The following is a 14,580-nucleotide window of genomic DNA, read 5'->3' on the forward strand; positions in this document are numbered from 1 at the left end:
CGTTCCCAGATTACAGGATCTGTCACAAAATTCGTATCAAATAACGAAAGGAAATTTTTTTTTAAATGAAGTGAGAGTCCCATTCTTTTTTGAGAAATGAAGCATCACGTCCTTTATATAAAAATGTATATGTTGTATTCCGCCTGGTCTAACAGGTATGTAATATGGATTATTGTAAATTATATTGTTTTGTTTTTCATTGTCAAAATACATTCTTCTTAATAATGGCTGTTCGTTATTTCCGATAAAACTATGTTGACAAATATCAGAAAAAATAAACACTTCAGGCTTTTCCTTGGCATCGTTGCGTTCGGTTGTAGTAAATTCAGTAATGCGAACCACTCAATATCCATCTAGCTGTATCATTTGATTGAGTTTGACTCTAAAGTCATATGGTTTGTTGTCAAGATACAAGTCTTTTCCATCTTCTGAAGATACGACAAGTCTCAAGCTCATTTTTCTTTAAATGACGTTAACTGTCAGTTAAGTTCTATTTTATGTCTTTGATCGAACTCTTTGGAATCCAAGATTTAAATTTTGAAGGCCTACCTAACCATTTGACTAATACCTGTTCTTTTCCGAACCTCGTTCGTTTTCTTAAAATCCTCTCTATTTTGTACATTTTTGTGTTTGATTGATCTATTTGTTGAAGCTCGTACCTATTGAAGTTTCCTTTCAGCTCGTCACCCCTCATATCTTGATTGTCTCTTTTCATTCGTTTACGAATTTTAAAATATTGTCCAATTTTCTAGGTATCCCTTCTCAAAAACTCTTTAAAGTTGTGAAAACCTTGCTCTTTAATTTGAAACTTGCTTTTTTCTTTTGATTTTGAGATTTTTCATGCGTTTTGATTTCTTTTCCCTGACCAGATATTGAATGTATCTCACTTCGTCTTCATTACTTTTTGTCACGGAAGCAGGCGTTGCACCTCCCAAAGATTGATGAGGTGTATTGTTGTAGCTATGAACTAATTTCTGAAGAACGTCAATGTACTTATGTGTTTGCTTTTCCATGAAATAAGAATACACTTTGTTTTTCAAATTTCTAATGACGCGTTCTGCATAATTACTTTTAATTGGAGAGTTATGTGTAAAAAAGTTAACATTTTCGGTCTTTAAGTATTTCTGTACATTGCCTTTGAATTCTCCGCCCTGATCGAATCAAATGGTTTTTGGTCTCCTATTGCTTTTTGTAAAAATTGATTTCAAAGCCTCTGCTACTGTTTCACATTTTCAATCGACATTAGATCACCGTCCCATTGTGCATTTAAACCTGAAACAATTACCCTATTTCTTTTAAAGTTCCTCTTCGCAGGTTTTTGAACACTGTATGCATCTTCCTTAGATAAAATCTGTTTTAAATAACCTCTACTAATGTTATATTTGCCTTCAGAACGAATAACTTTTATTAATTTATCCAGTCCTGCACATGCTCCGGGGTGATTAGGATCTGTCCATATATTTTTAACATAATCTTCCTTCTCTTTCTGTGTCATTTTGATAAAAAAAAGTTGTGATGTGTTCAGTGTATTTACCTTGATTGTAAATGAGAGTTTTTATATTGTTATTTATTATTATTAGTTATTATTTGTTGGGGTTTAACGTCCGAGCAGCAATATTTCAGCTATAGTTGCAAAAACAATTTAAACACACCTGTAACAAACATCAACAAGCAAAAATAAAACACTAATATAACTAAACATATTTCTTTATTATTTGAATTTCAATTATACATAGATTTAGATAGTATTTAAATAACTGTTTTCTTTTTTCTATAAATGTCATATATATCTCTACTACTGCAATCATCATCATTAATTTTCAGTCCGATCAGGCGTCAGCACGGAATACATGATTTTTAAATCTCCTTCCTGGTTCTGTGAAATATCATCGTCATCATGATGAACGGATCACATTCTGAACAGCCAAACATTCCCATTTCATTGTAATGAGTATATTCGCAAATGACAGCACTGTTGAGCAAAATCATTACTGTCTTGGTATCACAAAGTTTTTGCCATTTTATACTATTTAATGCTATACCACGCCTCGTCGCAACAGGTTCATCTGTTTGTTTGTCGGGGTTTAACGTCCGAGCAGCATTATTTCAGCTATATTCAGACGATGAACATGAAATTGATGATAAAATGAACATGAAATGATGAAGGAATGGGACACAAGGACAATGGGGTCAACAAATTTTTTGATTGCCACTGGAAATAGGGATAGGTGGGTAGGGTGGGGCAATTTAGCCTCCTGTGGCGGAGCCCTATGGTTCCTACTCCGGGAGAATACCACAGTAGGGTTCTTTAACGTGCGAGAAACGTGGCATCTTCCCTAAACGGTGCACCACTATGGTTTGCGGTCAGGTTTTCCGTATTATAGCCTGACATTCTTTTCACACCCGGACCTGCACGGAGACAGGTTCATCTGAATCTTCCGGTTTCCAAAAATGTCGGATGTCAACTGTAGGATATTTAAATTTAACGTGACATATACACCACCACCTAAATGTTTGTTTGTTGGGGTTTAACGTCCGAGCAGCAATATTTCAGCTATATTCAGACGATGAACATGGAAATGATGATGAAATGAAAAAGGGATTGGACACAAGGATAATAGGGTCGACAAACTTTGATTGCCACTGGAAATAGGGAGAGGTGGGTAGGGTCGAGCAATTTAGCCTCCTGTGGTGGAGTCCTATGGTTCCTACTCCGAGAGAATACCGCAGTTCTGTTCTTTAACGTGCGAGCAACGTGGCATCTGTCCCAACACGGTGCACCACTATGGTTTATAGTCAGGTTTTCCGTATTATATCCTGACAACCCCAGCATGTTACACGCCAGGGGTACCCCATTCCACCACCTGGGGCACACATCCCAGTTATTCTGTGGGCAGAGCGCCCTAGCCCCCCGCTAAGGTTCTGAGCACTATTTAGTCGCCTTTTACGACAAGCTTAGCGCTGCTACAGGCCTATTCTTTTGACATCCGGACCTGCACGGGGCCACCACCACCTAAATGAATTAGTTCTTCGTCAACCCTCTCTCCCGACAAACACAATTTTAAAACATTGTCAATGAAATCCTTTTGACTTTTCAAAACTAGCCATCTTGATAGTGTAAGTGCTACACCCTGTTTGGTAGGATACTTCTTTCCTTCGACATTATGATAGTTTCGAATGTTAATATATATCTGACCTTTATAGTCCTTTGCAACAACATAGGCATCTTCCTGCAGCTCTATCATCCATCTTCCTTCTGATGATATAGGTAATTCATCATCTTCCTTGTTCTCATCAGTGTCCTGATTCCTTATTTCACTTATGTTCTATAATAACTCTGGTTGTCCTGCTTTCACAAAAGCCATTCTTAGGTGATGTAATGATGCATTCCGGAACTCAATTATCATCTTGATTAGCTTTTGTGCTTTCAAAAAGTTGGATTCGACCATCAATAAATCGTCTTTTTGATCTATAGAAATTACTCTCCTGATTGCAAAATGGTGCGCAATACGATCCGTATTCATAATTGTTACCAGTTCATCGCATGGTTTTTCTACTATTTCGACGACTTTGGTTAATATGTTATGTTCTTCTGATGGATGATTTCCACGTATATTTCTATATTCACCCCATCCGTATAATTAAAGGAGTCATGAGATATTTCCTCGGAAAAACAACCATAGCGATATTTTTCCATGTTTCTTTCAAAACCCATTTCGGAAAACACTGCATTAGACTAATGACATCTTTTTCAAAGTACAATTTATATAGTATAGTCGTTATGGTATATGATTATTGAATTATTGGCCGATTTGTGTGTATGAGGTCATTATAACCTCAGAAACAACTATAATATGGGGGTCGTTGTAGTTTATGAATGAAACAGATTACCCTATATTGTGTTATTCATTTTAACCCTTATGTATAATTGTTAATGTTGAAAAATGTAGGGGTTGTGATAAGGTTTGTTTTGTTTGTTTGTTTGTTTGTTGGGGTTCAACGTCCGAGCAGCAATATTTCGGCTATATTCAGACAATGAACATGAAACGAAAAAAAAAGGATGGGTCACAAGGATAATAATAATTGTGATAAGGTAACTTATTTACGTCAAGAAGTTATACAGGCTTCATGTAGGTATTGGTAAGGTATAAATCGTGGGGGTTATAATCAGAGGTTAGGGGTATAGAATATCTTTAGGTTAAGACTTATACGAGATACATGTACCCTTAGGTATTGGTTATATAATGGGGTAAAAATAGTAGGAGTTATAATTAGAGGTTAGGAGGTAGGGGGTATAAAACCACCGTAATTCTTCTGTTATGTAATAGTAGTTAAATATGGAGGTTATAAAGCTATGGTGGTTATATAATAGGGTATAAATAATAGGGGTTATAATTAGAGGTTAGGAGGTAGGGGTGTAAAACCCCCATAATTCGAGTGTTACCTAATAGTAGCTAAATATGGGGTTTATAATGCTATGTAAAGGGGGGTGAAAGGAACCCCCTATAGTAGTGATATGGAGTGATTTTCACTTGCTTTACCAGTAGAGCCATTCATTTGGAAATTGCCAACTCCTTGGATACGGACTCATTAATAAACGTTCTTCGTCGATTCTTACGTCTTCGAGGACCCATTCGTCACCTTACGTCGGATAGAGGGACTAATTTTATCGGCGCTAAGAATGAGTTGGATCGCGCAGTGTCAGAAATGGACGACGAACGAGTAGCGGAATTTCTTAAAAATGATTGATTGATTGATTGTTGGGGTTTAACGTCCGAGCAGCAATATTTCAGCTATATTCAGACGATGAACATGAAACGGATGATAAAATGAACATCAAATGATGATGAAATGAAAAACGGGATGGGACACAAGGACAGTAGGGTCGACAAATTTTGATTGCCACTAGAAAAAGAGAGGGATGGGTAAGGTCGGGCAATTTAGCCTCCCGTGGCGGAGCGCAAAGGTTCCTACTCCTATCGAATACCACAGCAGGGTTCTTTAACGTGCGAGGAAGTGGCATTTTTCCCAATACGGGGCAGGTCAGGTTTTCCGTATTATAGCTTGACAACCCCAGCATGTAACACGCCAGGGGTACCCATCCCAGTTGCTCTGTGGGCAGAGCGCCTAGCCCCCGGCTAGGTTTCTGAGCACTATTTAGTCGCCTTATACGACAAGCTTAGCGCTGCTGCAGGCCTATTCTTTTAACACCCGGACCTGCACGGGGCACTATGGTTTGCGGTCAGGTTTTCCGTATTCTAGCCTGACAACCCCAGCATGTAACACGCCAGGGGTAAACATCCCAGTTGCTCTGTGGGCAGAGCGCCTAGCCCCCGGCTAGGTTTCTGAGCACTATTGAGTCGCCTTTTACGACAAGCTTAGCGTTGCTGCAGGCCTATTCTTTTGACACATGGACCTGCAAAGGGCCAGGAGCAAAAGGATGTTGCAAAATGTTACATAAAGTACATGTATATCATGCGTTCATACTGCTACAGTAATTATGTCAAATTAAAAGACACTGAAATTGCTGCCGAAGACACACTTCTGGAGAACTAATCTGTCATCAGTCGTGTTAGTGGTGATCAATGATATAAGGATTATATTACTTAAAACACTCATTGGGCATGGCATGCATGGACCACTTGATTTTCGAGGTGGGGGGGGGGTCTGCGATCGTTTAGAAAAAAATTTCTTATCCTGTTTTTGTCCAAAAAAACAATTCTGTGACCAACACCTGTGTTAAAAAAAACATACTCTGGCTTCAATTTTGGCAAAACAAAATCAAGATTTTGCCAACAAAACTTTCTTCCATTGTATTTTGTTTGTTTGTTGGGGTTTAATGTCCGAGCAGCAATATTTCAGCTATATTCAGACGATGAACATGAAAAGGATGATAAAATAAACATGAAATGATGATGAATTGAAAAAGGGATGGGACACAAAGACAATGGGGTCGACAAATTTTCATTGCCACTGGAAATAGGGAGAAGTGGATAGTCGGTCAATTTAGCCTCCTGTGCGGAGCCCTATGGTTCCTACTCCGGGAGAATACCACAGTAGGGTTCTTTATCGTGCGAGCAACGTGGCATCTTTCCCAACACGGTGCACCACGATGGTTTGCGGTCAGGTTTTCCGTATTATAGCCTGACAACCTCAGCATGTAACACACCAGGGGAACCCCATTCCACCACCTGGGACACACATCCCAGTTGCTCTGTGGGCAGAACGCCCTAGCCCCCGACCAGGGTTCTGAACACTATTTAGTCGCCTCTTACGACAAGCTTTCAATCCTTTGAAACCGGCGTAGGGTCAACATGATCATACAGTTGTCCCACCTGAAATTGATTCTGGTGGCTCCAACCATAACGTTGATTATCAAAGAGACTTCGAAGTTATCAGAGACTCTTGTGAAAGTTAAACTCCCTAGTGATCTAAAATTAATTGACTCTAAATCTGGCATCAAACGCCCTGATCAAGCTCACTTGGGGACCATTTCAAAATGTGCTAGATACACGGAGAACTCTTTAAAGTTACTTGCCTCACTAGCTGAACGCGTAATCGATCGAAATCCGGAACTGGGTAAACTTTACACCGTCTTAGTGGCTCAGATGAACTATTTGCAATCCCAAATACGCAGGATTAGTGGTTAAAGGACAATTTGACAATGAGACCGCTAACTTATTTAAGTGTTTAGAGAAAAACACAACTCAATTTAAAGGAGACACCTTAGACAACCTTCGTGCCCCCGCAGAAATCGCTGCCACCAAAAATCGTGTGAACAAAGACAATTCTAGTTTCAATCGGCGCGGTTTTGGTTACGGACGAAGAGGTTCTTGGCCCAACCGTGGCAGTTCACGAGGCGGTTATAATTCCGGACGGGGTTATGGTTATTACCGTGGTAACCAGGACAGTAATGGCAACATCCCCATGAATCGTGATAACTCAGACTAACTTTTCAAATGTGTTTTGACAGAAGCAAACTTTCAGAATGGGAATCTATATTGTTTGTTTGTTGGGGTTTAACGTCCGAGCAGCAATATTTCAGCTATATTCAGACAATGAACATGAAATGGATGATAAAATGAACATGAAATGAAAAACAGAAAGGATGGGTCACAAGGATCATAGGGTCGACAAATTTTGATTGCCACTGGAAAAAGGGGGGATGGGTGAGGTCGGGCAATTTAGCCTCCTGTGGCGGAGCGCAAAGGTTCCTACTCCTATCGAATACCACAGCAGGGTTCTTTAACGTGCGAGGAACGTGGCATCTTTCCCAACACGGTGCACCACTATGGTTTGCGGTCAGGTTTTCCGTATTATAGCCTGACAACCCCAGCATGTAAGACGCCAGGGGTACCCCATTCCACCACCTGGGGCACACATCCCAGTTGCTCTGTGGGCAGAGCGCCTAGCCCCCGGCTAGGTTTCTGAGCACTATTTAGTCGCCTTATACGACAAGCTTAGCGCTGCTGCAGGCCTATTCTTTTAACACCCGAACCTGCACGGGGAGGGAATCTATAAATGCACCTACAACAGTATTAAATTGGTTGAAGTTTGGTGTTGTCATTCCGTTTTCAAAAACTCCTGAACCGTTTTTATTTCAAAATAGACCTTTTAGTGCTAAAAAACATAACTTTATTCAAGAAGAAATTAGTAGATTACTCACAAGCGGCGTCATTTGCAAAGATGATTCTATTCAACACGTTTCTCCGATTAACTGTGTGCCGAAAAAGAACAAAAGTTTTCGTTTAGTAATTGACTTGAGAAATGTAAACTCTTATGTTCAGCCTTGCAGTTTTCAATATGAAGATATCAATTCAATTTTGGAGTTCGTCAGTCCAAAAGACAAACTTATTACTTTAGACATTAAAGATGGGTTTTATCACGTACCCATTTCTTTGGGATCTCTTTTGTTTGTTGGGGTTTAACGTCCGAGCAGCAATATTTCAGCTATATTCAGACAATGAACATGAAATTGATGATAAAATGAACATGAAATGAAAAAAAGAAAGGATGGGTCACAAGGATAATAGGGTCGACAAATTTTGATTACCACTGGAAAAAGGGGGAGATGGGTAAGGTCGGGCAATTTAGCCTCCTTTGGCGGAGCGCAAAGGTTCCTACTCCTATCGAATACAACAGCAGGGTTCTTTAACGTGCGAGGAACGTGGCTTCTTTCCCAACACGGTGCACCACTATGGTTTGCGGTCAGGTTTTCCGTATTATAGCCTGACAACCCCAGCATGTAACACGCCAGGGGTACCCCATTCCACCACCTGGGGCACACATCCCAGTTGCTCTGTGGGCAGAGCGCCTAGCCCCCGGCTAGGTTTCTGAGCACTATTTAGTCGCCTTATACGACAAGCTTAGCGCTGCTGCAGGCCTATTCTTTTAACACCCGGACCTGCACGGGGGTCTTTGGGATCTCAAAAATATGTTGGATTCATGTACAATAATCAGAAGTTTAGATGGTGCAAATTACCATTTGGGTTATGTATAAGTCCATATTTCTTTTGTAAAGTACTAAGACCCATTATTGCACATTTTAGGGCTTTAGGTATTAAGATTTCAGTTTATGTTGATGATTTTCTATTGTCTGCTTCTGATGAATCAATAGAAGAACATAAAGGTTCAGTACTTGATACTTTATGTAAGTTAGGTATTAATGTGAATTTTAAGAAGTCAGATTTAAATCCTACTTTTGTTAAAGAGTACATAGGATATATTATTGACACTGATCATGATGATCATGTTTGGTTAAAGATACCACAGAAGAGAGTCACTAAATTGTTACAAGACATTAATAGAGTGGTCAAGAAGGGTGAGGCCACAGCCAGAGCGATTGCTCGCATTACTGGCCAGTGTATATATATGTGTAAAGCAGTTATTCCTGCTAAACTGTTGTTAAGAAACTTATACAGGTTGTTAAAACAAAGAGACTCATGGCAAGATGTATTGATACTTGATCAGTCCTGTTTAAATGATTTAGGTTGGTGGAGATCGGCGCGCAAATCATGGAACGGGTGTGCCATTTACTCGAAAAGCATAGAATTTCAGTTGACGACGGATGCCTCCTCAATCGGCTGGGGAGGTTACATTCCAGGGAAAGAAGCGCAAGGATTATGGACACAAGATTTCGATTACGAAAATTCGAATCTACGAGAAATGGCAGCAGTGATATATTCAATGATAGCTTTTCGACAGGAATTGAAAAACAAAGTAGTGCAAATTGTATCGGACAATGTCGCGACAGTGGCGAACATCAACTTCCAGGGAGGACCAAGCCCGCAATTAACTAAAATGTTGTGAATTTCCGCCGAGTGAAAATGACACCCAGATATTTGCTGAATTTTTGTGTTCGCAAGCTGATTCAAGTGATCGACCTGAAACTTTAATGAAGATGTCGTCTGCGGCTATTGCTAACTTTGATAATGGACTAAACTGTAGAGTAATCCAATGCAAAACGAGAATATCAAGAGACTTATTACCAGTTCGGTGAAATCTGCTACTAAGAAACCAGCCAAAAGGACTGAGGTTATGCCAATAACGCCTTTTATGCAGTATTTCCGTTCTATAGATTTGTTTGTTTGTTTGTTGGGGTTTAACGTCCGAGCAGCAATATTTCAGCTATATTCAGACAATGAACATGAAATGATAAAAAAAGGGTGGGTCACAAGGACAACAGGGTCGACAAATTTTGATTGCCACTAGAAAAAGGGGGATGGGTAAGGTCGGGCAATTTAGCCTCCTGTGGCGGAGCGCAAAGGTTCCTACTCCTATCGAATACCACAGCAGGGTTCTTTAACGTGCGAGGAACGTGTCATCTTTCCCAACACGGTGCACCACTATGGTTTGCGGTCAGGTTTTCCGTATTATAGCCTGACAACCCCAGCATGTAACATGCCAGGGGTACCCCATTCCACCACCTGGGGCACACATCCCAGTTGCTCTGTGGGCAGAGCGCCTAGCCCCCGGCTACAGTTCTGAGCACTATTTAGTCGCCTTTTACAACAAGCTTAGCGCTGCTGCAGGCCTATTCTTTTACCTCCCCCGTTCTATAGAACCAGATGAGATGTTAGATTTGCCGTTTTTACGAATGAAGGTTATAACATTACTAGCATTGACATTTATGGCTAGACCGTCTGATCTAGCTCCTCGTTCGCATATCGTGGCTCGCAACAACTTGTGTTTTCACAGTGACAACTCATTAACAATTACGTTCCTTGGTATTAAGAATGACACATCCAGGACAGGGTTTGAGGTCCGAGTTCCACCAACCAATGACCCAATGACTGACCCAGTCAGTGCTCTTAAGGTGTATTTAGATAGAACACGACATATTACCTCATTTTCAGGTCCTGTATTTTTGTCGCTTACTTACCCATATAAGCCAATTTCTGCAGAAACTGGAGCTAAGATTTTATGTGATGCCACATCATTGGCTGGTTTAGGAGGTGGAGGTTTTACGGCCAAATAATTTAGGCCAACAGCAGCTAATGCTGCAGTACAATCTGGAGTTGACCAAGAAACTGCCATGTATATTGGTCGTTGGAAGACCAAAGAGGTATTTTTCAACCACTATGTATACCCTTTAGCACCTCGTGATTATACTGACAATGTGCAAGAGTTTGAAGGTCTTGATTATTCATAAATTGTACATTTGTTCTCTATATTAAGGCATTGTTTAATTAATATTGTATAATTATATTTGATTAATTTGCAATTAAAATATTTGAAGTGTGACGTAAGTTTTGTCAATTATGACGTAAACTGTAGTCACACGAATATTTTTACGACATTATCAGTTTACGACATCAATTGTCGTAAACCTGTATCGTCTTTGCCAAAATTGTGTAGAATTTTGTTAAATTCATTTTTACGGAAATCGAGTCATGCCCGTCCGAATTTGTATTGTATTTTATTATTAGCATGGCCACATCCAGGCCTTTTTGCAGAAGATACTTTGCTTTGGCTTATTTTTGCAAAACTAGTGACATTTATGTGTAAAATATGCAACAAACCCCACGTATTACTGGCGGCAACAAGTACCATGAAATTCTTCAAGCGCTTAAGGGGGACCATGAACATATTTCAGACCAAAATCAAACACCGGCATTAGATTCTTCGCCTTCGGTAACCAACCCCGGGGCAGCACAGAATAGCCCACTTTCACAGGACCCCGACTTGTCTTTTGCTACTATTATGGACCAGCGTCTACTTTTAGAAGCCCCACGCTCGGCCCCAGCGACAAAAACCACTAAAAGTTCAGTTACGGAACAGAGACACATAAAATCAGAAATTTCAAAATTGGAGGCCCAGTGCGAACAGCTAAATCTTGAATTAGCAAAAGTTAGGTTGGAGAAGAAGCAATCAGACCTCACTAAAGCCTTGGCTTTGGAACTTCAAGCTGTACAACCTAAAGACACTAGTCAACTCAACCCAGGATCAGGTATACAAATAAAAAAGGCCAAGCAAATTACTGACTTTTTATTTTTAACATCTCTTGATTCTATTGAAGAAGAGGGCCATATAGTAGATATCGGGGGCGGAGCTCGTATCCAAATTGACCGCAAGAAAACACCCCTTAGTCAAGTCACTTTAGAACAATGGGGCTTCGCGAGCCTTGGTATTTTCAATGAACTTGTGCGTACTGGTGAATTGTCTTCCTTGGAAATCAAGGGGTACATTAATTACACACAGAGCATATTTAGACTTGCTGCTAACCTTATTTGGCATAGTGTACTCTTGTATGATAAGGAATATAGGGACCTTCAAGCTAAAGAGGGATTTAAATGGGGGGAACCCCAGAAAGATTTGAGAGACTTCCATCTCGTCCCAAGGAATAACAATCTAACTATGCGTACACTTAGTGCAATGAGCAAAACTTCACATTCTCAAAATGTAATGGAAAATTCAGGGTCGAAATTCAGTCAGCGGAGAAGAGGCCCCTTTTTGCCAGATGGTAGGGAAATTTGCAGAAAGTTTAATTCGGGATCATGTGACCTTCAAAAGTGTCGAATGGCTCATAATTGCGCAATATGTTATTCTCGCGATCACAAAGCAGTCGAGCACAATGCAAAAAACGAAGGGAAGAAACCGCAACAGAATCCCACATCTTAATCTTTCCTCGAAGCATTTCTTGTGTCAACACATACCGTTTAAATGTGAATTCATGGTCCAATTTGTTGCCTAGTGATGATATAGATTATGATTTTTTATTGTGTGGTGTCAAATATGGTTTTTCTATCGTGGACCGTATGCCTAATTTTAATTCCCCAGTTTTATGTGATAATTACAGATCTGCATTGTCAAACAAAAGTTTAGTGGAGAAGCAAATTAATGTTGAAATCGAAAATGGCAACTATGTGGTGACCAAAGTTCCGCCTCTTATAACTAGTGCACTTGGTTCAGTTCCCAAAACTAATGGATCCGTGCGTTTGATTCATGATGCCAGTATGCCAAATAATTTTTGTGTGAATAGCTTAGTTTAGGAAAAATCATGCTCATATATGGATCTTAATTATGCATGTAAATTAATAAAACCTCATGATTACCTTTGCAAAGTGGATTTAAAAAATGCATATAGATGTGTAAGCATTCATGAATCAAATTTTAATCTCACTGGTCTTCATTGGAAATTTGATGGCGATGCAGATGAAACATACTTTTATGATACAAAATTACCGTTTGGTGCTTCAAAATCGCCAAGTATTTTTCAACGTCTTTCAAGTGCAGTGTGCAGAATCATGAAGGCTAAGTTTAATATTCTGGTGATTTCATACCTTGATGATTTTTTGATTATCAGTGACTCATATAACAATTGTAAAAATGCACTTCAGAGGCTTCTTGCAATTCTGCGTTTGCTTGGTTTTCATATTAACTACAGTAAGATATCAGGGCCAGCACAGAAACTGATTTTTTTAGGTGTGCTAATTGATACGGTAGAGATGACGCTGTCATTGCCAAATGAAAAACTATCAGATTTTAATTTATTATTACGTTCATTTCAAACCAAACGTCGTGCGTCTAAAAGACAGCTTGAATCACTCATTGGAAGTTTAAACTGGGCGTCGCAAGTCATACAAGGAGGCCGCCCCTTTTTACGTAGGATAATAGACTTACAGAATACACTTAAGGGTCACTCTGATAAGGTTTTACTAAACTCTGATTTTTTTGCTGACTTAGACTGGTGGCTTCATTTCATGCATTTTTTTAATGGAAAGACTCATATTCTAGACAATAAGGCTATTTCACCACTTCAGTGTGATGCTTGTTCTGAGGGAGGGGGAGCAGTTTTTCTAGGTGACTTTTTATACATTAACTGGGCTGTTGATATGCCTGAAGTTGCTCCTCTGCACATTAATTTGAAAGAGACAATCATAATTGTTGTTGCAATTTTTAGATGGGCTTCATTATTGCAAAATAAGAAAGTAATTGTATACACGGACAATGTTACTGCCAAGAGTGTAATAAATAAAATGTCAAGTAAAAATCCAACAGTGATGGTGTACATTAGATTTTTGTTTTTTATGCAAGCTGTATTTAACTTTTTCAATTTTTTGTGTACATATACCTGGCAAGCGCAACAGACTAGCCGATGCTGTATCTAGATTACATGAAAATGACAGTTTGTTGGGGTTTAACGTCCGAGCAGCAATATTTCAGCTATATTCAGACGATGAACATGAAATGGAAAAAAGGATGGGACACAAGGATAATAGGGTCGACAAATTTTGATTGCCACTGGAAAAAGGGGGGATGGGTAAGGTCGGGCAATTTAGCCTCCTGTGGCGGAGCGCAAAGGTTCCTACTCCTATCGAATACCACAGCAGGGTTCTTTAACGTGCGAGGAACGTGGCATCTTTCCCAACACGGTGCACCACTATGGTTTGCGGTCAGGTTTTCCGTATTATAGCCTGACAACCCCAGCATGTAACACGCCAGGGGTACCCCATTCCACCACCTGGGTCACACATCCCAGTTGCTCTGTGGGCAGAGCGCCTAGCCCTCGGCTAGGTTTCTGAGCACTATTTAGTCGCCTTTTACAACAAGCTTAACGCTGCTGCAGGCCTATTCTTTTAACACCCGGACCTGCACGGGCGTGAAAATGACAGACTAAGTCAAGTTTATGAATTGTTATCATTGAATCAGATAGGACTATTTTATGCTTATGATCTGCTTAATCATGTCTTATAAATATTTTATTCACATGTGGTTATGTGGAAGACACCCTCGAAAGGGCTGTGGCTGAGTACAAGGCCAGGGGCTGGGCAGAGAGCACAAAGCGTTTGTACAGATTTCAGTTGAAGTGCTACCTTTCCTTTTGTGAGACTATGTTTAAACAGCCAGTGCCTATCTCAACCCAGGATGTTTCCTTATACATAGCCTATTTAGCCTATTACAAGAAATTCCGGTTTTGTACTATTGAGAATTATTTGGTGATAGTAAAACATTTACATAAAGCCAATGGTTTTCATGATCCTCTTGATAATTGGCACATAAAACATCTATTGCAAGGAGTCAGGAGAGATTAGGTGATGCACAAATAGGAGCTACAGCAGTTACTCCGGATATCATTCT

At 39.9% G+C, this 14,580-nt stretch overlaps 1 protein-coding gene and 1 pseudogene across 1 annotated transcript; both read left to right on the forward strand.

Annotated features, from left to right (window-relative positions):
- The first annotated feature begins 10,845 nt into the window (after positions 1-10,845).
- LOC148596930 (uncharacterized) lies at positions 10,846-12,128 on the forward strand. Its single transcript, XM_088562719.1, has one exon. It carries the CDS (start codon positions 11,011-11,013, stop codon positions 12,118-12,120), a length of 1,110 nt encoding a protein of 369 aa, XP_088418845.1. The 5' UTR covers positions 10,846-11,010; the 3' UTR covers positions 12,121-12,128.
- LOC148596931 (uncharacterized) lies at positions 12,126-13,737 on the forward strand (annotated as a pseudogene).
- Positions 13,738-14,580: the final 843 nt, after the last annotated feature.

Source organism: Perna viridis, chromosome 15 (genome assembly GCF_037379345.1).
Source record: "Perna viridis isolate PV_CMFRI_1.1 ecotype Kerala chromosome 15, ASM3737934v1, whole genome shotgun sequence".
NCBI lineage: Eukaryota > Metazoa > Mollusca > Bivalvia > Mytilida > Mytilidae > Perna > Perna viridis.